The sequence below is a fragment of the Motacilla alba genome, chromosome 4 (assembly GCF_015832195.1).
Source record: "Motacilla alba alba isolate MOTALB_02 chromosome 4, Motacilla_alba_V1.0_pri, whole genome shotgun sequence".
NCBI classification, from domain to species: Eukaryota; Metazoa; Chordata; class Aves; order Passeriformes; family Motacillidae; genus Motacilla; species Motacilla alba.
In genome coordinates this window covers 2,604,586-2,631,787 of record NC_052019.1, presented here as the reverse complement: position 1 = coordinate 2,631,787, position 27,202 = coordinate 2,604,586, and the positions used below count along the sequence as shown (strand labels likewise).

Here is a 27,202-nt window from a genome sequence, read left to right as displayed (position 1 = left end):
AGCTGCGTCTGGCCCCGTGCTGAGAGAGCTGCTATTTATGCTGCCATCACCCCTTCCCAGGGGAGGAGGAGGAGGAAGAAGAGGGATGGGTTGGGTTTTTTTGTTGTTTTCCCAAATCGCATCCAAGCAAAATCTGTAATTGAGATGATTCAGTGCAGCAGCGCTCGGGGCTGGTGAATCCCACCCTTGGCTGCTCCAGGGGGCACGGGCCGGCCCTGCGACGGGCTTGGGAAGGATTGGGATGGGCTGGGGGAGGATTCAGGGAGAGGAGCTCCTTCAGAAGGTGCTGGCTTGGGGAGGGATGGAGGTTTGGAAGATGCGGTCTGGGGAGGGATGTGGATTTGGGGACAGATGTTCATGCAGGAGATGTGGTTTTGGGAAAGACGCAGATTTTGGGAAGGGTGCTGGTTTGGGGGTGATGCTGGTTTGGGATGGATGTGGATTTTGGGAGAGGTGCTGGTTTCAGAGGGATGCTGCTCTGGGAGCAATGCTAATTTGGGGAGGGATAAGGGTTTGGAAGGTGCTGCTTTAGAGAGGGTTGTTTATTTGGAGGATCCTGATTTGGGATTGATGCTGGCTTGGCAGGATGCAGATTTTGGGAGAGGCGCTGGTTTGGGAAGGGATGCTGCTCTGAAGGGGAGATGGTTTGGGAAGTGGTGTTTGTTTGGAGCCTGCTGGCCCAGGAGGGATGCTGCTTTGGGGATGCTGCTTTGGGGAGGGATGCTGCTTTGGGGAGGGATGCTGCTTTGTGGGATGCTGCTTTGGGGAAGGATGCTGCTTTGGGGATGCTGCTTTGACTGATGCTGCTCTGGGAGGGGATACTGCTCTGGGTTGGGGCCGGGAGAGAGCCCTGGGTGCACAACACCACCCCAAACCCAGGGGCTGGGCTGCAGCATCGGGGTGCAGGGCAGGACCCTGTCCCCAAAGTGATCCATCAGTGCCAGCCACGGCTCTCCTGCCTCTTCCCCCTCTTCCCCAAGAAACCAGAAGGCAGGGAAAGCACTGGGAGAGGGGAGACCAAAAGCAAAGGCACCTCTGGGGGTGGCACCAGCACACTCACATCACCCATGGGTGTCAAAAACATCTGTACAGGAAAAACGCCCTCAGCAACCCCCTACCCCATCCAGCCATGAATATTCCTGCTGTTCCTGGATCCCTTTTCCAGCTACACCCAAAGCAACCTCAGCAATGTGAAATTAGTAGGCAGAGAGGAATCTGGTGCTTGTGAGTAGCCACCCTCTGCTTCTCCCCCCCAAAAAATGCTGGGACTGGCTCACAGTGATCAGGAGGGTTTGTCTGGGGAGGCTGGACAATGTGGGGGTGCTGCCAGCTGTGGTCCCGCTTCTGGAGTGGTTTCATCCTTTACTCATCCTCACGTAAGGTGGGGAACTGAGGCAGAGAACCGTAAAAATCTGCCTGGACATCACTCGGGGTGGCTGAACGTGTTTTTGCCCTGCCTCTCATTAGTTTCCCTCATTTTCTCCCCCTCATTAACATCCCTTTTCTGCCGGACAAACACCCCAGCCCCAGTTAGAGGGAGGGGAAGGGTGGTACCCAGGGTGGGGAAGGGGCTGCTCTGCCTGAGCATCCCAAAGGAATTGGAGATCCCACTGCAGCCCTCCCTGCAAAACCTCGGTGTTTGTTTCAAAGTGCTTTGAAAAGCTCCACAGGGATCAATGCGGGAGGGGGCTGAACCCCAGAGCCCCCCAAAGGGAAACTGAGGCACGCAGGGAAGCATTTTCTGTATCAGTGCTGGGGGGTCCCAGCCCGCTCCCAGCTGATTTTGGGGCATGGATCAGCCTGGGGGGGTGACACTCCTGGGCTTTGGGGCTTTGCTGGGTACCACGAGGGCCCAGGGGGGCGAGGGTGGCCACAGCCCCTGCCTCAGCTCTCCCCGGGGCCCAGGGAGCGGCGAGTTCCCAGATTTGCCCCCGCGCCGCTGAATCACCCACGAGGGGCAGCCCAGCAGCGGGGGACGGAACCGCCAGGATCATCACCAGCCTCATTTCCCCATCCAAACCCATCCCTGCGCAGCGGGAGCCCGGAGCCACTTACGTTGCAGGGGCCGAGGAGGACGCAAAAGCCCTCGGCTGGGAAAACTTTCCTTCAGAAGAACCCCAAATGTCAGCTCTAAATTGGGCGTCAGGCGCTCGCGCTCCGTCTCTTCATTACTGTATCGTAAAATTACATTAGCCGGGAACGAGCTGCATTCAAATGACTCTGTGTCTGGAATGATAACGCGGGAATATGAGATTAAAATGTAATTATGCTCTTTAAAGTCAAGGAAGGTTAATAAAATGTTTTTTTCCCGAGTTGCAGAGGCTTGGCAGCCGCCAGGCAGAATCACTTAGGGGAATCAAGGGGAGGGCGAGGTGGAAACGGGGAGGGGGAAAGGGGTAGGAAACACAAAAAAGAGGGTTGGGGGAGGAAAATATTGGGGTCGCCTGGGGTGAGTCATGGGACAAGGGATCCCAGAGGGATGGGTTTCCCAGAGCGGGGCAGAGCCAGCCCTGCTGGGCTGTGATGGCTCCCTGGAACCCAGGGTATTGCTGGGCCCCCATCCCACATCCTGCCCCCAGCTGAGGCCCTGGGGCTGCTCAGATCCAACCCCAAATCCTCCAACACCAGCCCCAGGCTCCCTTCTCTGTGTGTCCAGCACTGGATCTGCTCTGCCACGTCCCTGCTCTGCCCCAGAGGATGCCCCTGCTCCCCTGACTCCCCCCACAGGCTGTGGCCGGTGCCAGGGCACTCAGCAGGGTGCCAGTGGCTGCCATCCCCATCCCAGCTCCCCCCGGGAATGAGGGAAATCCCAAAGGGATTGGGAATGGGGCAGCACCCTCAAATGTGCCCCCGTGCTCAGCCAAAATACAGCCCCAGCTCTCGTCCACAGCAGCAAAGGGGCTGGGGCTGCCGGAGGGGCTCAGCCATGGAGATCATGGAATCTTTGAGGCTGGAAAAGATCTCCAAGATCATCCGGTCCAACCATTCCCCCAGCACTGCCAAGGCCACCACTGACCGTGTCCCCAAGTGCCACATCCACATGGGTTTTAAATCCCTCCAGGGATGGGGACTCCAAACTGCCCCGGGCAGCTGTGCCAGGGCTGACCATCCTTTCCATGGAGAAATCTTCCCAAATATCCAACCCGAACCTTCCCCTTCCTTCATTAACAGCAGGAGCTTCGTTAGCTCCGGAGCCCCCCATGAGGTTTGGGAGAGCCCCTTTGGAGGCAGGAGGAGGGATGGAGGGGATGGAGCTTGGCTGCAGCACACAGAGCTCCCAGGGCCAAAGTTCCACCAGGATAAATGAGAGGGACAGCATTAAACCAGGATAAACCAGAGGATGCTGGAAAGTGGGGTGAATTTAATTGATTTTTAGTGGCAAGATTCCATCAGGATAAACCACAGGGATGTTGGAAAATGGGGTGAATTTCACTGATCTTTAGTGTCAAGATTCCATCAGGATAAACCAGAGGATGTTGGAAAATGAGGTGAATTTCACTGACTTTAAGTGACAAGATTCCATCAGGATAAACCAGAGGATTTGGAAAACTGGGTAAATTTCACTGATTTTTAGTGTCAGCATTCCATCAGGACAAACCACAGGGATGCTGGAAAATGAGATGAAATTCACTGACTTTAAGTGACAAGATTCCATCAGGATAAACCACAGGGATGTTGGAAAATGGGGTGAATTTCACTGATTTTTAGTGACAAGATTCCATCAGGATAAACCACAGGGATGTTGGAAAATGGGGTGAATTTCACTGATTTTTAGTGACAAGGTTCCATCAGGATAAACCAGGGGATGTTGGAAAATGGGATGAATTTCACTGATTTTTAGTGGCAGGATTCCATCAGGATAAATGAGAGGATGCTGGAAAATGGGATGAATTTCACTGATTTTTAGTGACAAGATTCCATCAGGATAAACCAGAGGATGCTGGAAAGTGGGGTGAATTTAATTGATTTTTAGTGACAAGGTTCCATCAGGATAAACCAGGGGATGTTGGAAAATGGGATGAATTTCACTGATTTTTAGTGTCAAGATTCCATCAGGATAAACCAGAGGGATTTGGAAAACTGGGTGAATTTCACTGATTTTTAGTGGCAAGATTCCATCAGGATAAACCACAGGGATGCTGGAAAATGGGATGAATTTCATTGATTTTTAGTGACAACATTCCATCAGGATAAACCACAGGGATGTTGGAAAATGAGGTGAATTTCACTGATTTTTAGTGACAAGATTCCATCAGGATAAACCAGAAAATGCTGGAAAACGGGGTGAATTTCACTGACTTTTAGTGATAACATTCCAACAGGATAAACCAGAAGATGCTGGAAAATGGGATGAATTTCACTCATTTTTAGTGGCAAGATTCCATCAGGATAAACCAGAGGGGATGCTGGAAAAGGGGATGAATTTCATTGATTTTTAGTGACAAAATTCCATCAGGATAAACCAGAGGATTTGGAAAACTGGGTGAATTTCACTATTTTTTAGTGTCAGCATTCCATCAGGATAAACCAGAGGGTTGTTGGAAAATGGGGTGAATTTCACTGACTTTAAGTGACAACACTCCATCAGGATAAACCAGAGGATGTTGGAAAATGGGATGGATTTCACTGATTTGTGCATTTCCTGCCTTTGCTGTGGCTGGAGGGGGATGCAGCAGGGAAGGAGAAACTTCTTGAAGACGCCACATGGAGAGGGTCAGGCTGGCAAGGGAGAGCTCCCTGCTCCTGCCTGGGGGCTCTAATGCTCCTCAAATGGATCTGTCACTGTCACCGTGGCCCCGAGGCTGACGGGTGGTGGGGAGGGGGATCCTGCACCTCCTCCCCTCACATCACAGACAAAGATGCTCCTCTGCTTCCCTGACAGCTGGAAAACAGCTTTGATGGCTCCTTAAAGGCAGCACAGGCAACGTCAAGATTGGCTGGGGCACTGCTTTGATCATTCCCAGGGCCAAATCCATCCTGCTGGGCTGGGGACGTCACGCTGGGAGGTCACTGACCGACAAGAGATGGATTTGTCCAAAAAATGCTTGAAGGACAGCATTAGAGGAAATTGCCCAGGCTGCAATCAGTTCCACTCCCCAGCTCCCAGGGAGAGCACAGGCTTGGGGCTGGCAATAAACCTGCTGGTGGCAGCTGTGTGCGAGCTTTAGGGAGGGAGGCTGCTTTGTGGGATGCTGCTTTGTGGGATGCTGCTTTGTGGGATGCTGCTTTGGGGAGGGATGCTGATTTAGGGATGCTGCTTTGGGGAAGGATGCTGCTTTGTGGGATGCTGCTTTGGGGAGGGATGCTGCTTTGTGGGATGCTAGTTTAGGGAGGGATGCTGATTTAGGGATGCTGCTTTGGGGAGGGATGCAGCTTTGTGGGGTGCTGCTTTGGGGAGGGATGCTGCTTTGTGGGATGCTAGTTTAGGGAGGGATGCTGATTTAGGGATGCTGTTTTAGGGAGGGATGCTGCTTTGGGGATGCTGCTTTAGGAGGGATGCTGCTTTGGGGATGCTGCTTTGACTGATGCTGCTCTGGGAGGGGATACTGCTCTGGGTCAGGGCCGGGAGAGAGCCCTGGCTGCACAACACCACCCCAAACCCAGGGGCTGGGCTGCAGCATCGGGGTGCAGGGCAGGACCCTGTCCCCAAAGTGATCCATCAGTGCCAGCCACGGCTCTCCTGCCTCTTCCCCCTCTTCCCCAAGAAACCAGAAGGCAGGGAAAGCATTGGGAGAGGGGAGACCAAAAGCAAAGGCACCTCTGGGGGTGGCACCAGCACACTCACGTCACCCATGGGCTGTCACAAACAGGGATTGCTGGAGAAGAGGGATTGCTGTGGGTCCAGGCAGAGGAAATTGCTGGCTCTGTGCCACCCACCTTGGGGTGCGGAGAGGGTCCCTGCTGCCCACAGGGGTTCCAGTGCCCTGGGATCAGGGGGATTCACACCCAGCTGGGGCAGGTGATCCTTCCCTGAGCTCCAGAATGTGGGTGCAGAGAGACACTCATGCCTGGATCCCCTGCAAGAGATCCCCCCTGGATCCCCTGCAAGGGGGGACACAGCAGGTGAAGTGTGCTGCCAAGGGTCCCAGAGGGTTAAGGAGGAGAAATTGGGGGATGAAGGCTCTGAGAACCTGCAGTGAGGTGGAGATGAGCCCCGCTCTGAGCAGGGAGGAGGACCTGATGTCCCAGCACCACCCCTTCCCTTCCAATCCCTGCAGAACAAAGGGAACCTGGAGGAAATTTGGGCGGCTCCCACCTGGATCACCGCCCACCTCAGGACACCACAAGGAACTTTTGGGCACTGGAGGAGCTCGTCAGAACCGGTGACTCTGGAAGCATCCAAGCTTTGCTGGCTTTGGTTGGTGGCTCTGGGATCCAGAGGCAGCCGCCCATGCTCCCCCCTTCCCTGGGGGAGGTGTGAGAGCTGAATCACCCCGGGATGGCTCACTGCAAGCACGACACCACCGCTGCAATGGAGCACACTTACTGCCTCTGAACCGTGGGCTTTTTAGGAGTTCTGTGCCTATTTTCTAAGTGTTTATTATTTTAAGAAGTGTGATTTTCTTTTTTTGCTGGGAATGGAGATGGGCTGTAAACTCCTGCTGACGCAGGCAGGGTCAGGATCGGTGTGGGGCCAGCACAAAGCTGTGCTCCAGGGCACAAGCAGCTCCTTCCCCTGCCAGAACACCACAACTTTGCTCAGGTGTCTTTGGAGAGCAAATAAAGCCGTGCCCAAGGTGAGCTGAGTCAGCTGGAGGCTCGTGATGGCCCAGAACATCCATGAAGTGGCACCAGCAGGGGGTTGTGGAGGTGACAAACCCTTTGATGTCACCTTACCCTGGCATATCCAGGACAGAAGGTATCAAAGTAATTTTTTTTTTCTGGCTTTTTTCTGAGCATCTCTCTGAGGCGCCCATGGGTATCTCATCCCTGTGATGCACGAGGCTGCTGCCAGAACCCCTCTGAACCCCTCTGGCCTGCAGCTCCTCCATGTTGGTTTGGCTTTTTCCAGTTTATTTCCTCCTCTGCCAAGAGATTCACTCCATGACACCATTAAGCCTCAGGATGAGACTAATTAGGAGCCAGAGAGAGAGAAAGAACCTGACTTTAAACATTTTATTAAGGCTTAAATGTCTATCAGCCAGCCAGGAGCTGGGCTGCTCACACGACATCAACCGGGAGGGTGGGATGGGATGGCTTTTCTACAAGAGTCTGGATGAGCAGGGCGAGATCACTGCCAGCTCCTCCCACCTCAGCCACGATGAGAGAGCTCCCGGCAGGGAGGGGAGGGCGAGGTGGGGAAGGGGAGGAAGTCACAGGGTGGGCTTTGCGTGTGTGCTGTCACTCACAAGGACGTTACCTGCTCCACAGCCGGCTGGCTGCTGGTCAAACGTGGCGTGAACTGGCAGAGGGGGAGAAGCTGAGCTGGTCCCAAAGGCACCTGTGCTAAACCTCTGAGCCCCGGGGCAGTGCTGGAGACCAGTCCTGGATAGAAATACATATTCCTTGATAAAGAAGCTATGGCTTTTGTCATCCTCGGGCTCTAACCCCCCCACCCCCCGCTACTCTGTAAGCACAAAGACCGAGTCCTCTCCTGTCTGCGGCTCCCGGGCGGCTCCGTGTGGACGCGGGGACAGCAGCAGCTCCCTCGGGGCTCAGAAGTGAACCCTCCTGATGTCCTGCGTGGCCGCCGCCCTCTTGCAGCTCCCGCAGGGGACGGGGGAAGCCGGAGCCTTCTGGCGCTCGGCCAGGCAGGGCCGGCACAGCAGGTGCCCGCAGGGGAGCTGGTACACGGGCTCTGCCTTGAAGTAGCAGGAGAAGGATTTGCCACAGGAAGCACATCCTTGGGTCTGGCCGCTCCTGCCGTGCTCTGCGAATGCAGAATCACACAATCAGCAGGCTGGAAGAAACGTCAGAGGTTACTGAGTGAACCAACTGGTGGTCCGGGCTTTGCTGGTGATTCCAGCACCTCCCCGGGCAGCCCCTTCCAATGTCTGATCCCTCCTCAGCTTCAGAGTGTGAAACAAAGGGACAGAAGTGGGTCGGGCAGGGAGTGTGAGAAGTCAGGCTGGGCCACCCCCCCCGGTGCCACAGGTCCTGCAGGGCACAGCTGTGACTCAGGACTGTGCCACTTTGCCGTCATCACCACGAGGAAAGGGAATGGTCCAGCTTCCAGGGCAGGCTGTGCTCAGAAAGGGATGGATCACATCAAGCACTCGCGCCATCAGGCTTTTAATTGAGGGCAGATGACTGTAAAAAAGGGCTTTTCACTTTTACTGAGATTAAATCACCCTCCCTCCCGCTCTTCCACAGCCGTTCCCAGGTGGAACAGCTGAGGGGTCGCTTTGCATTCCTGTCACACACCCATCCAGGGCTGCTCAGCTCTCCAACAGCTGCAGTTTTAGAGGGGACAGGGAAAAGCTGAAGAGCTGAATGGCACTGTGAAACAGCAGAAGCTGTTTGGGGAGGGGCAGAGAGGGAAAAACAGGCACAGGCAGGTGGACGGACAGACAGACACAGCCCTTCCCAGGGTCCCTCTGAAGCCCCTTCTCAGCCACGGGCAAGCAGAGCCTCACCCAGGGGAAGAGAGGCCAGGACATGTGGAGGGACATCTGAAGGTTCAGCGCTTCCCTGCAGCCCAAAGGAATCCTTTTGGGAATGCATGCACAGCTGGATGAGCGGCTGGGCAGCGGCTGGGTGGGTGTGGCAGCCTGGATTATGGACACTCAATCCTGATGGGATTCTGGGCACACACAGCTGGCTGGCCTGGGACTCTGCTGCTGTGACCTGCTCCTGCCAAAGGCTGGATGTCACACGGTGTTTCAAATCAGGGAATGGTTTGGGTTGGAAGGGATCATAAAGCCCCCATCCCATTCCACCTTCCTGCCATAGGCAGGGACACTTCCACTAGCCCAGGCTGCTCTCAGCCCTGTCCAACCTGGCCTTTGACACTTCCAGGGACCCAGGGGCAGCCACAGCTTCTCTGGGCACCCTGTGCCAGGGCTCACCACCCTCACAGGGAACAATTCCTTCCCAATATCCAATCTCACCCTACTCTTTTAGTTTACAAACATTCCCCCTTGCACAGTCTCTATGTGACTCTCCCTCTTTTTTCCAAGGCCCTTTCAAGCACTGGAGGGCTGCAGTGTTTGCTGGATTTACACCTCTCCTGCAGCATCCCCACACCAGACTCGTTCTCCACCCACGTGGCAGCTCCCCAGCTTGCTGCACACAGCTCACGGGCAACACTGAACCTCTGAGCCCAAAGTGCAGAGCTCTGAGAGCTGTCTGAACCGAGCTGGAGCAGGCTGAGCACCGTGTCCATCCCAGCTCACCCTGGGGCAGCACAGCCAGCCAAGAACACGGGAGAATCACAGCACTGCTGCCACAGCCTGCTCTGACCCTGGGCATGGACAACATCCCACACCTTGGGGGTCAGCAAGGTCTGACCTGCCTCAGTGGAGAATAAAGCAGCAAAACTGCTGAGACAGAGGCAAGGATTGTGAACTAAAGCTTGCTGGGAGACCATGGAATATTTTTATGTGGAACATGTAATAGCCTGGGCTCTGAACAACGCTCCCTGTTAAGGCAGCCCCAGGTCCCAAAGGTGCTCCAGAGGTGCCTGTTGCTCACCAAGGGCTGTGCCCGGGCTCCAGGAAGTGCTGCAGCCCCCCTCTCCCGGAGCCTGCTGCTGGCTCTTCATCAGCTTGGCCGTGAAGGAGGGCATGGAGCTGAGAGCAGAGGTCAGGGCAGTGTCCAAGCTCTCCGACAGCTTCTGCTCGTGGGACACCAGCTCTGCAAAGGGAAACAGAGAGCAGGTCTGCAAAGGGAAACAGAGAGCAAATCTGCAAAGGGAAACAGAGCAAATCTGCAAAGGGAAACAGAGAGCAAATCTGCAAAGGGAAACAGAGAACAGGTCTGCAAAAGGAAACAGAGAGCAGGTCTGCAAAGGGAAATACAGACCAGGTGTGCAAAGGGAAACAAGGACAAAATCTGCAAACTGAAACAGAGACCAGGTGTGCAAAGGGAAAAAGAGACCAGCTCTGCAAAGGGAAACACAAACACCAGCTCTGCAAAGGGAAACAGAGAGCAAATCTGCAAAGGGAAACAGAGAACAGGTCTGCAAAGGGAAACACAGAACAGGTCTGCAAAGGGAAACAGAGAGCAGCTCTGCAAAGGGAAACACAAACACCAGCTCTGCAAAGGGAAACAGAGAGCAAATCTGCGAAGGGAAACAGAGACCACGTGTGCAAAGGGAAACATCAAGGATCAGGTCTGCAAAGGGAAATACAGACCAGGTGCGCAAAGGGAAACAGAGAGCAAATCTGCAAAGGGAAACAGAGAGCAGGTCTGCAAAGGGAAACAGAGAACAGGTCTGCAAAGGGAAACAGAGAACAGGTCTGCAAAGGGATACAGAGAGCAAATCTGCAAAAAGAAACAAGGACCAGGTCTGCAAAGGGAAACAGAGCAAATCTGCAAAGGGAAACACAAACAGCAGGTCTGCGAAGGGAAACAGAGACCACGTGTGCAAAGGGAAACATCAAGGATCAGGTCTGCAAAAGGAAATACAGACCAGGTGTGCAGAGGGAAACACCAGGTGTGCAAAGGGAAACACCAGGTGTGCAAAGGGAAACATCAAGGACCAGGTCTGCAAAGGGAAACAAGGACAAAATCTGCAAACTGAAACAGAGACCAGGTGTGCAAAGGGAATTGGGAGACCAAATCTGCAAAGGGAACCCAGAGATCAGATTGGCAAAGGGAAACACCAGGTCTGCAAAGACGAGAAAAAGATGGAGAAGCAGATGCTGGGAAAAAGAATCTGTGATGCAAACACTGCCTTGGCTCTGAACTTTGGAGGATTTTAGGAGCCCTGCACTTGTTTTGTTGAGAGGTGCCTTTTTCCCACCAAGGGGCTGGGATTTGGGGTTGAGTGCCTCGTGTCCTCTAGGTCCTAGAGGTGGGCTGCCCCAGGGATCACCACCACTCATGTGGTGTCCCAGTGCCAACTTACACAGGACAGAATCATTTAGGTTGAAGAAGTCTTCCAAGATCATGGAGTCCAGCACTGCCAAGGCCATCACTAAATCATGCCCCCAAGTGCCATACCCACATGGCTTTTAAATCCCTTCAGGATGGGCAGCCTGTGCCAGGGCTGGAGAACCCTTTGCATGAAGGAATTTTCCCTAATACCACCCTAAACCTCTCCTGAGGCCATTTCCTCTTATTCCCTGGGAACAGAGCCTGACCCCTACCTGGCTGCACCCTCCTTCCGTGGAGCTGTAGAAGTCTGCAGGACTGAAAAAGGGCCAAACTCCAAATAACCCAGGAAGCTGCTTTTCCCTGAAATCCCAGGCACTCCCTCAGCTGGCTCCCAGCCCAGTGCTCCCAGCCTTGCTCCGTGCAGCTCACAGAGAACATTTAAAGCATTAATAAAATCTGTGGGACTTGTTTTTCCCTCTCTGTCCCAGTTCTGAGCCACAGGGCCAGGGCTGGACCCTCCCCGCAGGGCTGCCCTGCGCAGCACCGACGGCGCTAATTAAGACCAAGCATTAAGAGAATGTTGTCTGCATCACTAATTCTGTTAAACCCAGCTCCCAGAGGAAGAGCTCGCAACTGGTGCTGCACATTTCCTCCACCAATCAAGGCTGATGATCCAGTGAAGCATGAGCTCCACGGGCTGAGCACTCTGCTTTTATTTATGTATGGACACGGCTGCCCCGGGAGCTCCAGGACCCACAGGGCAGCTCCTGCTCCTGTGGGGCTGGGGCACATCCTGTGGGAGCTGTCACACACCTCCACAGCCAAAATAACCAAAGATTCCTCCTAAAAGAGGGAATCAGCTCCAGGATGAGGGACCAGAGCAGAAACGTGCAGTCTGGCTTCTCCCTACTCTTCCTGCTACCACCCGACATCAATTCTTTCCAACTGAAGAATTTATTAAAAACCAAACAGCCACCTGAGCTTTGTCCTCAAAATCTTTTTGGGCAGATTGAGAGAAGGGTGAAGGCAGTGACAGGTCCCAGCAGCTCTGGGTCACCTTTTGACATGTCACAGACCACACTGGGTTAGAGCACACCAGGAGACTGAGCTGCCCAGAGAGCCAACCACGAAATACCCCCACACCTGGATTTACACCCTTTGTCCCCAGGTGCCACACTCTCATGGCTTTTCAATTCCTCCAGGGATGGGAACTGCAGTTCCCTCCTGTCCCTGCTCCCTGGGAGCAGAGCCTGACCCCCACCCGGCTCCTCCCTCCTGTCAGGGAGTTGTTGGCAACAACAAGGTCCCACCTGAGCTTGTCCCCAGATCTGCAGGACATTTTGCACTCCCAGCATCACTGAGAAAGGGATGGATGAAGGGACACAAGTCACATTTCTTGTCTCATTTAGCCTCTACCAGGTTTTCTGCTCTAACCACCTGCAAATTCTGTGCAAGTCTCTCCCAGGCTGAGCTGTCCCTCCTCCCTGCAATTCCCTTGCTGTGGGTTGCTCTGTGTCCCATCCCTGCTCTCCTTCCAACCTCCCTCCTCATGACGAGCCAGGACTCCCTGTGCCATCACCACTGCAGCACCAGACATTTCTTTTCCTGTTTTTGCAGGACACAATAAATCTCCCTGGATAAAGGAACTACAAATCAGGACGGTGAGGAAAATATTGTCTCCACATGGAAGGAAGAGAAAGGGAATCCAAACTAAAAGGGGAACAGGGTGACCTGAGCAAGCAAGGGCTGTGAAACACAACAAGGAACATGGGAAGTGGATGAAATGACCCAGCTCCACCAGCCAAGCACAGCCTAGAAACTTTCTAGAGGCGTGATGGGAACTTGCACTGGATTTCTCCCGGTTTGAAAGCCCAGCCTGGGGCTGTCCCAACACTCAAGGGACAGAGGTGACCTGGGGAGCCACGATACCTGTGGAACAGTCCATCTGGATCAAGTGGGAGTCACTGTCAGTTTTCATTTTTTTAGCACTGTTCTCTGAGGTAGAAGTGACAAGTAAGTTTGTAGCAGAAAAATAGGGCGGCTGCAGGGAGCCCTGATCCATGGAGTCCATTTTCCTTTTCAGAGAGGACATGGTGATGGAGGAGGGCACCAGGCTCTCCGAGGCATGAGCCCTCCCCAGCAGGTTGGTGCCAGGGATGCTGTGCTGCAGCAGGAAGTGGTCTATCCTGGCCTTGAGGGTGGGGTGAGGTAGGGGCTGGGAGTGCTGGCTGAAGGCCACGCCCGTGAAGGGATCGCTGGGGACGCGGCCCCAGGACGCCTCGCTCCGGTTGCACTTCTCCAGGGTGCTCTGGTCAATCACCTTCCCAGAGGGCAGGAGCATGGGTAAAGTCATGATCTCCAGAGTGATGGGGTCCAGGAATTCTTCAGGGATGTCGTGGACAACGTCCACCAGCTTGTGCAGGGTCTGCTGCTCGTTGGCACCGAAGGGCACGCAGTCGCTCTCCATGGGCGTCCAGAGCTCCGGCTTGAGGCCGCCGACGTCCTGGGCCAGGAACTGGGAGGCCACCTGGAAGACGCCCTCGATCACCTCCTGTGGGCAGGACTTGGCCGGTTGTCCCCACACCTCCAGCCTCTTGATGCTGGGCAGGCCCCCCCCGGCCACGTGGGTGATGCAGATTTTTAGGTGGGACACGTTGCTGAGCGAGGCCGGCCCTTTGTTCCAGAGGTCTTGGGACACGGAGCCGGGGTAGGAGAAGACATTTTCCATCTGATGGAAGGGAGGCCTCGGCTTGAAGCCTCTGTGGCCAAAAGTCACTTTGCTCTGATTTTTTAAGACAGCTTTGCCCACCAGGGTGAAGGTGTCCTTGTCTGACACGGGCTGCCCGGCCAGACCCGAGCACTGCCCCTCGGGGCTCTGCCAAGAGGTTTTGTTGCATGAGGTAGAGGTGTAAACTTCCAAGCCAGAGAAGGTCTGGTAGCCCCCGGAGGAGATGTCCACGTTGATCCTGCAGATCTCGATGTTGAAGGGGAAGGAGATGGTGACGTGCACCGGCGGTTTGATGAAGTACTCGCTGCGGAAGCCACGGTTCCTCCTGGCCAGGTCCTCGGAGATCAGGTTCTCCACCTCGTAGCCATCGGCTGAGATCTGTGTGCCAGACCAAAACTGGGGTCAGGATGGAGCAAGGAAACACAAGGAAGGCCAATTTCACAAGCACTTCCAGAGATTCTCAGGATGGCATCAACCAGGAGCCAAGGCTGAGGTTTATGTGCAGCTCAGACCCTGCTGTAAGGCAGAGTGCTCCCATCCTCCTCCATCCCCTCTTCCTGCACCCTCTGTCACCATGGGCAGACCTGACTGAACTGCTGGAAGAGTGGAAAATCAGGGGCAATTCGTGGTTTTGGCTGGGTCAGTGAGGTAAGTCCAGGAGGAGAGGGTGGCTGGGAGCAGAGGATGAGCGTGGGGGAGATGGGAGTCTCCTTTCAGTCTCCCTTTTCAGGTGGGAGTCTCTCAATTTTTTTTGTGCCTACTTATCCATGTGGAAATGCACTTGGAATCACAGTTACAGGGTCCCAGAGGAACTCTGGATGTCAATCAGCCTCTGGGAGCCACCCCACCCATCCCTGAGGGAGACCCATCAATCCAGGCTGGGTCTGGTTTGGAACATCCCATCCCACCCCTGCACTGCTCCTGGGCAGCCTGGTTCAATCCATTCCCTTTCCTGGAAGCCCCAGGCCCTGAGAATTCTTGCTGAATGGACAAATAAAAATGAGGAAAATCTATTTATTCCACCTGTTTAATGTGGTCTTGATCACGACAATCACACTAAAACTCTGTGGCGTGGCTGGGTCTCTCCACAAAAAATTCCAGCAGCACAGTATTTACAAAGCCAAGGCTGTCCTGGATTTTGGGGTGAGTTGGTGGGGAAACATACAGCTAAAAACCAGATTTGAATGAAAACTGAGTTTCTGACAGAGATTCTGATGTGCTGAGTGAAACCAGAAACGCTTGGAAAGCAACTTCACCGAGTTACCATTTCACAATTTCACATTAATTGATAATTTCACATTACCAAGAGCTGTATGTTCCAATGGGCAGAGGGAAAGCTGGAATATTGCAGGGAAAAAGGGATCTCAAGTCGAAGAACTTACACCTGGAAGCACATCATGCTGTCTGGTTATGAGATCCTGCAAAATTAGGGCTTTCCCCTCCAGTGTTTAGCGTGTGCCACATCAGAGCAGTGATGCTGATTATCCCAGAGGAGCAGTGAACCAGTTCCTCCCCCGGATAATTCCATCTAATCCCTCCATCCCTCCCACTCCCCAAAACCCCCTCCTCCCTATTTTACCTTGTTGCAGTGAATTCTTGGCTTGAACTGTGGGAGACAGACGTTTATTACCATCTTGGCAGCTGGAGAGAGGTCACTTGCTGAGCATCAGAGTCAGCTTGGAGAAAAAAAAAATTAAAAATAAAGGAAGTGAATATCCATGAGCAGTGAAAGGATCTCGTGTTTTGGGTGAGTTACAGGCTTGGGATTTCCTAAAATGCAGCTCAGATCTGAGTCCAGGAGGTGAAGCCAATATAAACCCAAATGAGTGTGGTGGAGAGATGAAACTGAGGGGAAAAAAAAAAAATCACACTGATATTAATTAGTGAACCTGGGGAGGAAAAGCAAAAAGCAAATGGCTATTTTAACTAAAACCACCTCTGAACAGAGCAGCAATTAGACCTGAAGGTTTATCAAAGGTGCAGGAGTTCTGTAGGAGTAGAAAAGCACCAGCACAGCACAGGAGGCTGTCACAGTGAATCAAGATGAACCACAAATATTAATAATTGTGTTAAATAACTCCAAGGAGCAGAGAGCACGGAATAGCTCTGAGGGAGATGTCAACACCAAATTCTTCTGCCAGCATTCATTAAAGAAACTCAACTGAACACACCTTCTTTCCCATTGAAAAAAAAAAAAAAAGTGACTGGAATTGGCTGTCTCAGATCCCTTTTAAGAATGAAATTATCGGTGAGGTGAGAGCTTTAACCTCATGTTAACCCCAGCTTTAAAATGTCACTGCCCTGGGCAACCTTGCAAATCAGGGACTGGCTGCCTCCTTCAAGAACAAGCAGCTCTTTAATGATTTTCCACTGATCTGTTGGTTCAGCCCAAATGAAATTGGCCTTCTGGGGGCACGGTGGAAAGGCAGAGTTAATGAGCTCCCTGTGCTGCATCTGCAAGGAGAAAGGTGGAATTCAAGGCACAAATCGCACAGGTAAAACCCAGCCCAACACAGAATTCACACCTGCAGAGAGCAGAGCTTGGTCACAATGCCTTGAAAATGAAGGAGGTGTGAACATCTCACAAGAGGAACAGGCAGGGGAGCAGCACTTCTATCCCAGAATTTAGAATGTGTCTGGCAGCCATCAGGAGCAGTTCCTGCTCCTCAAGGAGCAGGACAAGCACACACCAACTCTCCTCCAACATTACTTTCCTGGCTTTCTGAGTCTGAGAGCTTTCCAGAACTGGGCTGCCAGTGGGGAACTCTTCACACTGATCTGACTTGTGGCACTCACATCTTGTAGGAGACTGACAGTTCAACTGCAGGCTGTGCCTCAAAACTGCTCTTTTTGCTTCATTTTGAACTAAAATGGTAAATTCATTTGGCCCCTCAGCACTGGTGTTATGAAAAGTGGCAAACCAACTCTCCTTGCTCCATTCCTTGGAAAAACTCAGGATTCTCCCCCTGATCTATCTCTCTTTCCTGGGCTGAAGACTTCTCCTGCAACATGAGGAGCTGTGTGGGTATTTTATAGGATTTTCTCCTGTTTGTGACCCTGAGGGACTTAACTCAGGTTAATTTTTCCAGTCTCAATACCTCAGTGAGAAAATGGATTATTCTGTATTTCCAAATCACTGCACTCCCTTCTGCTGAAAGACTCTGCTACAAATCTCATGGCAAAAGTTGAGTCACTGAGTTGCTTTTACCCATGGCTGGTCTTTTTTTCTCTCTCTCTCTCTTCAGTGAGTGCCTTCCCTCAGGTGGACAAAGAAATTTGGACTGAGGCAGTGAAACACAGACCTGAAAAAAAATCCTCAGTGGTTTTGGACCAGGAATTTTAAACCAGTCTGTCTGGAGTTTGTCACCACAACTCTTCCTGGTGTCCTGTGTGGGACTATGGAGCTGCTGCCATAAGGAACGTGCATGGTGGGCACCAAATAAAGTCCTTGGAGCATGAAATGAATGTCCCGAGGTCAGAGCACCCTCAAGCCTCAGTCCCACTCAGTATCCACATCCTAAAGGAGAAACCCAGGCTGTGCCCTCAGCCCCATGGGGATGGCAACTTGAGGAAACAGCTGTGTGTGTGTTCCTGGCACCCAGCTCAGCCTCGTGACTAAATTCACAGAGCCACCAAATCCAACCAATCTTATTTAAGGCGGAGAAAGAAGCAACCACAGTGAAAAATGAATCATGAGGAGCTTTTATTTGTGCTGGAAGCATTTGAGGATCCAGGTACAAAAGGAGAGCATGGGAAGTACAGATGTCACCAGAGCAGAAATGGCCACGCAGAGCACAATGAGCCAACACCCAGAGACCATTCCACCCAGGCATGGAGATGCACTGGGGAGGCTCTGGGCGAGCCCTTGCCCTCACTAGGCAGCCCTGGGGAGCAGTGCTGGGCAGAACACTTTGTAGTGCAGGTAGCTGAGCTTCTCGGAGCGCGTGCGCTTGAGCAGAGGGAACCATTCCCAGAAGGGAATCTCCACCACCACATAGCCCAGCAGCCGCAGCTGCCGCCGCTTCAGGCAGTGCAGCCCCAGCAGCCGCCTGGAGCCGTAGCAGAAGTGGTTCCTGTTGGACACCTGCAGTGCCAGCCTCACTTCCCCAGGCTGCCACAGCCCTGGTTTAGGCTCAGCACCTGCAGGAAGGGCTCCACCCAAGCACGGTGTGCTTGTTGCGTCCTCTCTCTCCTGTCTGGGAATCCTGGCTTCGTTTCCCACTTCTGCGGGACTCTGGTTCTGAGCTCTGCCCTGTATGAGCTGAGACATTAAATCATCTGTCAGACTGACTCCCACGTCTCTCAGCTTCTTGGCTGCCACAGGATCCTTGAAGTTGAAAGGGACGGGATGTCCGTCCGTGGCCAAACGCACCTCCACGTCGCTGGACCTGGTGTGGGGCAGGATCATGTGGTTCTTCACGTACTCAGGGCCTCCCAACATGCTCTCCAGGAGGGATGTGGCTTCCACAATTTCAGGCCTGACGTAGATTTCCCTCTCTGCAAAGCTTGAGACCATCTCAGTGAACTCCTGACAAAGCTGAGGTGTCAGGTGGCTGCCTTGGTAGGTCGGGCACTCGATTTCAACGCTCTTACCGAGGGTGAACAGGTCCTTGTTGAGCTCATATTTGCTACCTCTGGTTTTCTGGACAAACTCCTCCCTCAAAGCAAAGTCTATCAGCTCCTCTGGGAAGCGTTTGACAAAAGCCAGGCCAAGCAGAGCAGTAAGGAGATGCTCTGGAAACTTGCTAAACTCGTGGAGTTTTGCATGCAATTGCTTGATCAGGCTGGAGTAAAACTCCTCCTCGTTGGGAGGTTCATAGTCCAGGCACCCAAACGACCACAGGAATTTGGCAGCGTCCTTGCTCCGGCAGTAGGACACCTTGGAAGGCAACGAGGTGGCTACAGCAGCCAAAACATCCTCGTCAAAGAAGTGCAGGGATGAATAGGTAAGAGCGATGTGCATGATGCCCTGGATGTTCGTTGCAGGAATCCGAGCAGGGATCACCCTGCCCAGCTCCCTCATGAGGGGCAGGTGGTCCATGCGGGTGTAGCGGAGCATCTTGAGCACGTTCACCAAGGCGTAGGTGCTCATGTCCTCCATCTGCAGGGACACCCTGTCCGCAATCCTCCTCATGACGCGCTCAGAAATGCCACTGACGGACTTGAAGAGCCCCAAGCAGATGGCACCCAGCTCCTCCAAGGTGAAGGCGTCCAAGTGCTTCAGGATCGTGCTCTCCACCTTCTGCGCCAAGTCCGCGGGCGACCTCCGGCCTTCGCCGATGATGTAAAGGAGCTGCACAAACTGGGGCAAGGTGAGGTCCTTCCAGTGCAGGTTGGTGTAGCTGAACAGAATGCCCAGGTAGGAGGGCACGCTGCGCTCCAGGCAGCGCCAGCAGTCCGCCACCAGCAGCAGCTGCTCCAGGCCCATGTCCCACGCCCGCCGGCAGAACTCGGCCTCGCACGCGTTGAGCAGGGGGTGGGAGGCTGGCACGGCCAAAGGGACACAGGACTTTAAAACCTGGATGAGATCTGGGGTGCTGAACAGCCTGATGGCCGTGACAGCTCGGTGACACAGGGCGCTGAACCTGGGATCCGACACCAGTGCCGCGCGGCGCTCCGCTGGCAAACGGCTCAGCTTGAGGAAATAATCCCCGAGAACCCCCGGGCTGCCCTCACAGCCGGCCACACTCTGTAAAATCCAGTCCCCCTCCTCTGCAGGGAGGGTCTGTGCTGGCTCAGCACTGTCACAGGCCAGAGCTCTGTACTCAGGCCTGCCCTTCTGGAACGCGCGCGGGTCCTCCTTGGAGTCGTGCAATTCCCGTTTCTCCTTCTCTGCTTCCTCCTTGTACAGCGTGGCCAGGACGGTCTGCTCCAGGAGCGTGCCGGTCTTGGCCTTGGGCAGGGCGTTCCTGACAGGTGGCAAAGCTTGGGAAGAGGCAGTGGGGAACGTCTGTGGAGCCTGTGCAGTGCCAGGGCTGGCGAACGTGTCACCGAGGGCCTGGCTGCCGTCCCTATCCCCGTGCTGCTGGGAGCCAGCCCTGCCTTTGGCATAGGCAGCTGGATTGTACAGCACTCGGTAGTCCTGTGGCTTCAGCAGCTGGATTGTAGCCCCTGCTGGAGTCCCAGTCTTGGCTGCTCCTGGTTTATCTCTCTTTTCCTTCTTGCTTTTGCTGCTGCCGTGCTCGGCCTCGCTCGTGGCTGTGGTGGAAATCGCTGTCACCCTGCTCAGCCTGGGCAGTCTTCGGCACATTAGCACCGTAGCCATGGGTCTCAACTTAGTGGGGCTCAGAACTGCTTCCAGGTACTGCAAAAAGGGCAGACGGAGAGTCAGCGGCCTCCACCTCACAGGCAGCACCTTTCAATCAATCCTTTAGCTACCCAAAGGGAGGCGGCACCGGTCAGGGCAGCTGGGTCCCTGCAAAGCCACCATGGAATGTCACCTCATGCAAAGGCAGCTCAGGATGAGCTGGGCTTGGAGTAGAAGGCAGGCAGGCATGACCTGCTACTCAGCAGACACGCCTGGCTCGGACTAGGAGAGTTAAGAAAAAAAAAAATTGTTTTTTTCATTTTTGAGAGAGCTTTTGAGAGAGCCAAGCTGCTTTTCTTTCATTCTGAACCATGAAAATGTGTTTTTGCAGAAGAGCTGCAGCTTCAAGAGGCTTTGTGTGTTCGGACAGAGCGTTCTGCTGCTTTGGCCAGCGTGGTCTGAATCACTGACCACCACCTGAGAAGTTGTCCAAACATCCAGGGTGCCGCGCTGCCCTTTGCACCTGGAGACAGGACGTGGAGCAAAGTCTCCACAGAACTAGAGCAGAGAGTGAAAACTGGCCCAGAACCTGCAGATGGAGGTTGGAGGAACGAAGAAATGTGGCCAGAGCGAGGTGGGGGAAGAGCAGGGGAGAAATAACACAAATCATGACATGATGCTACATCCCAGGCCGAGAACCAGGGGGAACAGAGCTTTAAGCTTCAGATTTGAGAGCATTTCCAAGAGTTTTAGGGTAGAGGAGGCTTAAAAATGGCTGGTGCCTTCCTAACTCCTGCCTGAAGCAGCTACAGCTCGGAGGGTGAGGATGAGAAATCCGTGGGAGTCCAGCTGGGTGCTGCCAGCCTGCACCGGCTGCCAAAGCAGCCCTGTTTACCACCCTTCAGCTGCTGATAAAAAAATAAAAAATAAAGCACCAGGTGTCAGATTTTTCTCTCAAATCCTCATCCCAAACATCCATCACACAGGTGTTCTCCACTTCCTTAAACCCCCCCAGTGCCAAATGGAGCTGGGCAATCAGGAAAGGCAAAGCCTGGCCGAGGTGATGCCGCTGTGGAAAACACTTTGTGCTCCCCGCACACAAACGGGAATGAATCCTCAGGGACAGCCCCGGGAGCTCTGCTCGTATCCACGGCTTCCTGATGGAGCAAGATGTGGGAGCAGAGCAGGCAAACTCGGTTTTGCAGCAGCAAAAGGGGCACAAGAGGTGGGTTTGGGGTGTGTGAGCAGCACTATGGGATGGGGGCTCATGTGCAGCTCTGGTTGAGCATAAACTGGGGAGGTTTTTCTGGATGCCATGATCCAGGGACACCTTCCACTATCCCAGGTTGCTCCAAGCCCTGCTCAGCCTGGCCTTGGACACTTCCAGGGATGGGACATCCACCGCTTCTCTGGGCAAGCAGTGCCACTGAAGCAGATGAGGACATCTCGCATCCTCTGCTCCACGGGCAGGGCTCGGAGGCAGCAAACACCAGCCAGGAGCGAGGAGAAGCTGCTGGAGCAGAAACCACCCCAGCAGAGAGGTGGAAAAACCAACTGGGCTGGGCACCAAGAGGCTCCGGGGGAAGGAAAGGCAAACTGAAATGTGGATTTGTGGGGAGGGCCACGCAAGGAGGAGGGCACGAGAGAGGCCACTGTGTTTTCAGAGTGATCTGTAAATGTTGTGAGCTGCTCCATAACCCACAGGGCACCTTATCTGTATCTCCAAAGAGCCTGAGGCAGCCCCAGGAGCAGATCAGGCTCTGTCCCACAGACCCCAGGCTGTTCTGAGGCTGTGGCTGTCCCATGCCAGCATGAGAAGTCAAATCCTGCCAGGCAGGAGAGACTCTGCCCCTTCCTGTCTGAGGGGCAGGGAATGGAAAAGCCTCCTCAGAAGCTGGACAGGAGAACACAAACCAAGAGCTGGATTTCAAAGCTCTCCTGTTCAGCTCAGGGAATGTCTGATAAAATGATCATTCCTGGCTCTAGTGGCTGTGGCGTCCAGCCCAAAGTGGCCTCAGATGTGACAGATGCCAGAGACAGGGGACAAGGCTCAGACTGCACCTGCCTGGGGGAAGGAGAAATCCTCTCCAACACCTCCTCCTCCAAAAACCTCACACAGCTTGGACCATTAGAGGGGCTGGATCAAGCTCCAAAAATCATCTTGAACAAGCGCAGGTTGATCCAGGCGAGCCTTTCCCAGAGATTTCCTTGTCTGACTCGACTATTGAGTATCTTCATCCATTTTCCTGCTAACAAACCCCGGGTTACTGATACAAACCAACTCCTCCCTGCTGTGAAAGGTGATGCTCCCCAGGAAATGCAGCCCTGCTGCTCCCAGAGCCCCTCCCAGCAACAAGAGCCCCAGTTCAAAGCCAGGGAATCAAAGGCCTGGGGAAGGCTCTGCATGTGCTGCTAAGAATATCCTCCAGGGACTGACTGTGGAGCTGTGACACATTTGGGAATCCAGGCAGTGCAGAGGCTGCTTCTCTCCTCCTTTGCTCCAAATCCAGCCAAAGGGAGAAGACCACACACAGCTGAGTGAGGCTGGGATGGGACAAGACAGTACCAAGCACCCCCAGGGGCCACAGGGCTGCTCCAAGTGATACTTCCATGATTTCTCCCACCCCTGGCCCAAACCTTTGTGACCTTTCCAGTTTCCAGCCCATTTCTCCTCCTGCTCCACCCAAACTTTCCCTGGATTTGCCTCTTTTCACCTTGAGCAATCCTTCCTTCCCTCTCCCCTCTCCTTTCCTTTCTCCTTCCTCTTCCCTTTCCTTCCCTTTCCTTCTCCTTTTTTCCTTTCCTTCCCTTTCCCTTTCCTTCTCCTTTTTTCCTTTCCTTCCCTTTCCTTTTCCTTCTCCTTTTTTCCTTTCCTTCCCTTTCCTTTTCCTTCTCCTTTTTTCCTTTCCTTCCCTTTCCTTTTCCTTCTCCTTTTTTCCTTTCCTTCCCTTTCCTTTTCCTTCTCCTTTTTTCCTTTCCTTCCCTTTCCTTTTCCTTCTCCTTTTTTCCTTTCCTTCCCTTTCCTTTTCCTTTTCTCCTTTCCTTCCCTTTCCTTTTCCTTTTCTCCTTTCCTTCCCTTTCCTTTTCCTTTTCTCCTTTCCTTCCCTTTCCTTTTCCTTTTTTCCTTTCCTTCCCTTCCCTTTCCTTTTCCTTTTCTCCTTTCCTTCCCTTTCCTTTTCCTTTTTTCCTTTCCTTCCCTTTCCTTTTCCTTCTCCTTTTTTCCTTTCCTTCCCTTTCCTTTTCCTTCTCCTTTTTTCCTTTCCTTCCCTTTCCTTTTCCTTCTCCTTTTTTCCTTTCCTTTCCTTTCCTCCTCCCTCCTCACCTCCCATCTCCTCCCAGCTCCACACAGGTCTCTGCAGAGTTTTCCCTTCCAGCAGCCCCAAGGAGCCAGGGAATTCTGGGGGCCCAGCAGGCTGGGAATGCCCCCGAGGAGCTGCTGAGGCAGGGAAACACCTCTGTTTACGTGTCACACCTGGGAAAGGACATTCCCAGAGCAATGCCACCCAGCCCAGGGGAGCCAGGAGAGGCTGGTGCATCCCAAAAATGCTGTGAGAGCTTCTGGAACACTCTGAGGGGGTTTTGGAAGCCCCTGACCCTGTGCTCCCAGCAAAGGGAAGCTCTGTGGGATGTGCGAGGAGCGAACAGGGGATAAATGCTGGGGATAAACCAGAGCCCGAGCGAACTGCTGGGCTGGGCTGGAGAGGGGAGCAACACTAAAGGGATTTTATTTCCCCAGCAGGTTGTGATGTCAGGTGAAAAATGTCACTTTTTGGGTTGTTTGTGGTTTTTCCTTCTCTTTTGAGATCACAGAATGGTTTGGGTGGGAAGGGATTTAAAGATGATCTCATTCCATCCCCTGCCCTGAGAAGGGACACCTTCCACTGTCCCATCCAGCCTGGCCTGGGGCACTGCCAGGGATGCAGGGGCAGCCACAGCTGCTCTGGGCACCCTGTGCCAGGGCCTGTCCACCCTCCCAGAGAACAATTCCTGCCCAGTATCCCATCCATCTCTGTCCTCTGGCAGTGGGAGCCATTCCCTGTGTCCTGTCCCTCCATCCCTTGTCCCCAGTCCCTCTCCAGCTCTCCTGGAGCCTCTTCAGGCCCTGGAAGGGGTTCTGAGCTCTCCCTGGAGCCTTCTCTTGCCCATGTGAGCACCCCCAGCTCTCCCAGCCTGGCTCCAGAGCAGAGGGGCTCCAGCCCTGGAGCATTCCCGAGCAATTCCCTTCTCCTGGAAGCCCCAGTCCCGTTACTGACCCCTTCGGCTACAGTTACACGCACATAACACACAACCACGAACCCACACACACAGCCACATTTACACACGCATATACACACACATACACTCATATATATACATATATAGGTATAGGGGCGATGCAGCCCAGGGCAGAACGCGGGTGGCCCCGCCGGCTGAGGGGGTGGCTCGGGCAGGGGGGCAGAGAACGGGGAGGAGGGAAGAGGACGGGGAACGGGGATGGGAAGGGAACGGGGATGAGAAGGGGAAGGGGCCGGGACTCACCGGGGATGAGAAGGGGCAGGGAACGGGCAGGGGAAGGGGCCGGGACTCACCGGGGAAGGGAGGAGAAGGGAAGGGAGGACAGGGGCCGGCACTCACCGGGGCAGGGGAAGGGAGGAGAAGGGAAGGGAGGACAGGGGCCGGCACTCACCGGGGCCGCTCCGGCGCCGCCGCCTCCTCCTCCTGCCCCCTTCGCCTCCTCCCGCCGCTTCCGGTCGCGCGGCGGTGACGCCACTTCCGGCTCCCGGCAGGCGCGCGCGCGCGGCCGGCGGGTGGCGCCAGCGGCGCGTGCCCCCCTTTCCCCACGGCCACGTGACACGCGATCACGTGACGGCGCCGAGTCACGTGACAGCGCCGCCATGGCGGCCCCGGGGCTGCCCCTGAGGCGCCGTGACCGCCCCGAGCGCCGGGACCTGCGGCTGCCCCTGGAGCCCTGGCAGTGCCCAAGGCCAGGCTGGATGGGGCTGGAGCAGCCTGGGACAGGGGAAGGTGTCGCTGCCATGGCGGGGGGGGGATCGGAGTCTTTGAGGGCCCTTCCCGCCCAGAGCGGCGCGGGGCTGGCGGCGCTCGCATCTTCTGGAAAATCCCCTCGCCCAGGATTTTTCTTCTGGGAAGATGAGAAGCCTCAGAGAAAAAGGAAAACAGCTCTTATCTCATTTGCTTCTCCTGTGTTGTGCTCCTTTGGAATGTGTTTGGAGATTGTTCACCCACAGGTGATTGTTTCTTTGGTTTCATGTGAGTTGTTTTCACTCTTTGGCTAATCAGGGCCAAGCTGTGTCAGGACTCTGGAGAGAGTCACGAGTTTTCATTATTATCTTTTTAGCCTTCTGTCTGTATCCTTTCTGTATTCTTTAATATAGTTTAGTTGAGCATTTTTAAATCTAATATAGTCTCATAAAATAATAAATCAGCCTTCTGAGCACACGGAGTCAGATTCATCATTCCTCCCTTTGTCTGGGGGCAACCCAGAGGCACCGGTGGCTCTGTGAGGCTGTGGTTGCAGGGCACAGGAGCTGCTGGGGGCCTGGGATGTCCTTTCTGTGTCCCCAAGGGGAGGCAGCAGCCGCGCGGGTGTGTGAGCTGACCCCCGTCACTGCCGCTGTCCCGCCGGAACGGAGATTCTGCAGCTCTGCCCTGGGCTCCTGCCCCAGCACGGCCGCCCAGAGCCCCTTGGCCAGGGCTGTGCCCTCACAAATGATGAGTGTTTCCAATAATCACAGCTCCGCTGTCGCCAGAATCCTTTCTGCCGCCCGCTGCGGGCCTTCAGCACTGGCACATTGTTCAGAGATTGCCTCGAGCCCCTTCCTGGTATTTCCACCAGCTCTGCTTCCTGTCCACCTCTTCCTTCAGGCCAGGCTTTTCCCGCCTGGCAAGGGGGGAAATGCCGTTTTCAGAGCCCCAGGAGGAGAGCCCCGCTGGCTGCCGGCACCTCAGGCTTTAAACCTGTGAGATGCAAAGCTGTGTTTGGTGTCAGGCACACACAGGCAGCGTGTGTGCTTGTGATTGTGATACGTGTGGATACTGATCCTGGGACAATTAAAGGATGAATTCCAAAAAAATAACTGAGGGAGTAAAGCATGGAAGAAGGCCTTTGAACCCATCCTTTGTTTGCAATTAACTTTTATAGCATCGGAATTAAAGCTTTAAGGATGTTGCTGCTGGACAGGAACTTTTTGCACGTAGCCAAGCCTTGAACAGCTTTGCAATAATAACCTTTTGCAGTATAAAATTTAGAATATTGCTTGTAGTAAAGAGCTTTGAAAATATAAGTTTAGAATATATGTAAAGGAAACATGCTTATCTCGACACCTTAGCAAAGCAGTGAAAAGCAGCTTGAGAAAGGAAGATGAACATCAACCCAAGGATTGATGGCTTCGACCAAGGGAAGCTGGACATCACTGCTATGAGATTTATACTCTTTGTAATTAAAAGGTGGACCCACATCTGGAGTCTGGACCACACCAGCTGGGAGACCTCTTTCTTCTTTCAGAAGTCGGACCCCACCATCTGGGGATGCTCCTTTCTGGGGTACATCCTGAGAAAAACTAACTCACAACAGTGTATAGAATTGTGACGTGAAAATCGGGAATAGAAACTGCTGAGAAAAGCTCATGTGCACCCCTATAAATATCTGCACGCCCCAACCATCGGTGTGCAGCTGGAGGGAAAACTTCCCCCACTGTACCCAGCGCTGTTTTGCTCATACTTTACCACCTTAATTAATAAATTGATTGCTGCTTGAATATTGGCCTGGTCAAGCTTCTTATTTATAACAAACCTGAGCGACCTGAGGGAATCCCTGCCTCTCCTCTGTCACCAGAGGGCAGGAGAGCTCGCTAATGAAGCTGGAAAAGTGCTGGAATTGCTGGGGTTTTAAAGAAAAACAACGTTTTTTTCTCTTGCTTTTAGCGACGCTGACAGAGTTGGGAGGGATTGATTTGAGTAAAATCCTGCAGGAGGTTTTGGATGTGGTGTTTCCTCCCTGGTCATGAGGGAAGGTGGATGGAGCTCAGCCTGGGGTCCTCACTCCCAGCGTCTGGGATCTAACACGAATTTGAAGCATTTTGAGTGTGCTCCACTCCTTCAGCCACGTGCTGGGGAAATCAGGGAGCCCCCAGGGATGCTCCAGTGGGGGATGTGGCTTCTTCCAGGGGAGGAAAGGGGAATTGCCTTCCCAGCACTGCAGCTGGATTGGAGCCTGCTGGTTCACCCAGAGTGAAGCTTTCCCTCCA

At 53.9% G+C, this 27,202-nt stretch overlaps 2 protein-coding genes across 4 annotated transcripts; both read right to left on the bottom strand.

Moving 5' to 3' along the window:
* Nucleotides 1-7,168: 7,168 nt before the first annotated feature.
* Nucleotides 7,169-24,712, bottom strand: UBOX5 (U-box domain containing 5). Its single transcript, XM_038136212.1, has 5 exons — nucleotides 24,622-24,712; nucleotides 15,288-15,384; nucleotides 12,910-14,086; nucleotides 9,634-9,795; nucleotides 7,169-7,870 (listed from the first exon to the last, which is right to left on the bottom strand). The coding sequence occupies exons 2-5, from the start codon at nucleotides 15,339-15,341 to the stop codon at nucleotides 7,656-7,658; spliced, it is 1,608 nt and encodes a 535-aa protein (XP_037992140.1). The 5' UTR covers nucleotides 15,342-15,384; nucleotides 24,622-24,712; the 3' UTR covers nucleotides 7,169-7,655.
* FASTKD5 (FAST kinase domains 5) lies at nucleotides 17,395-25,186 on the bottom strand. 3 transcript variants are annotated; one of them, XM_038136209.1, is made up of 2 exons: nucleotides 24,622-25,186; nucleotides 17,395-20,012 (listed from the first exon to the last, which is right to left on the bottom strand). In XM_038136209.1, the coding sequence occupies exons 1-2, from the start codon at nucleotides 24,970-24,972 to the stop codon at nucleotides 17,583-17,585; spliced, it is 2,781 nt and encodes a 926-aa protein (XP_037992137.1). In that variant the 5' UTR covers nucleotides 24,973-25,186; the 3' UTR covers nucleotides 17,395-17,582. The 3 variants fall into 3 exon arrangements, with proteins under 3 accessions (XP_037992137.1, XP_037992138.1, XP_037992139.1); XM_038136210.1 differs by having other exon boundaries at nucleotides 24,570-24,669; XM_038136211.1 differs by lacking the exon at nucleotides 24,622-25,186 and adding an exon at nucleotides 22,021-22,699.
* Nucleotides 25,187-27,202: the final 2,016 nt, after the last annotated feature.

Bases quoted from the DNA above. Each gene is read 5' to 3' on its own strand.
- UBOX5 (XM_038136212.1), bottom strand. From the start codon at position 15,341: ATGGTAATAAACGTCTGTCTCCCACAGTTCAAGCCAAGAATTCACTGC. The intron at 9,796-12,909 runs GTATCGTGGCTC...TTCCCTTTGCAG, and splicing joins CCAGATGGACTGTTCCACAG to AGCTGGTGTCCCACGAGCAG. The intron at 7,871-9,633 runs GTGAGCAACAGG...CTGCATTCGCAG, and splicing joins GAGCCCGGGCACAGCCCTTG to AGCACGGCAGGAGCGGCCAG.
- FASTKD5 (XM_038136209.1), bottom strand. From the start codon at position 24,972: ATGGCAGCGACACCTTCCCCTGTCCCAGGCTGCTCCAGCCCCATCCAG. The intron at 20,013-24,621 runs GTGAGTGCCGGC...CCCTTTTTGCAG, and splicing joins GCGGCGCCGGAGCGGCCCCG to TACCTGGAAGCAGTTCTGAG.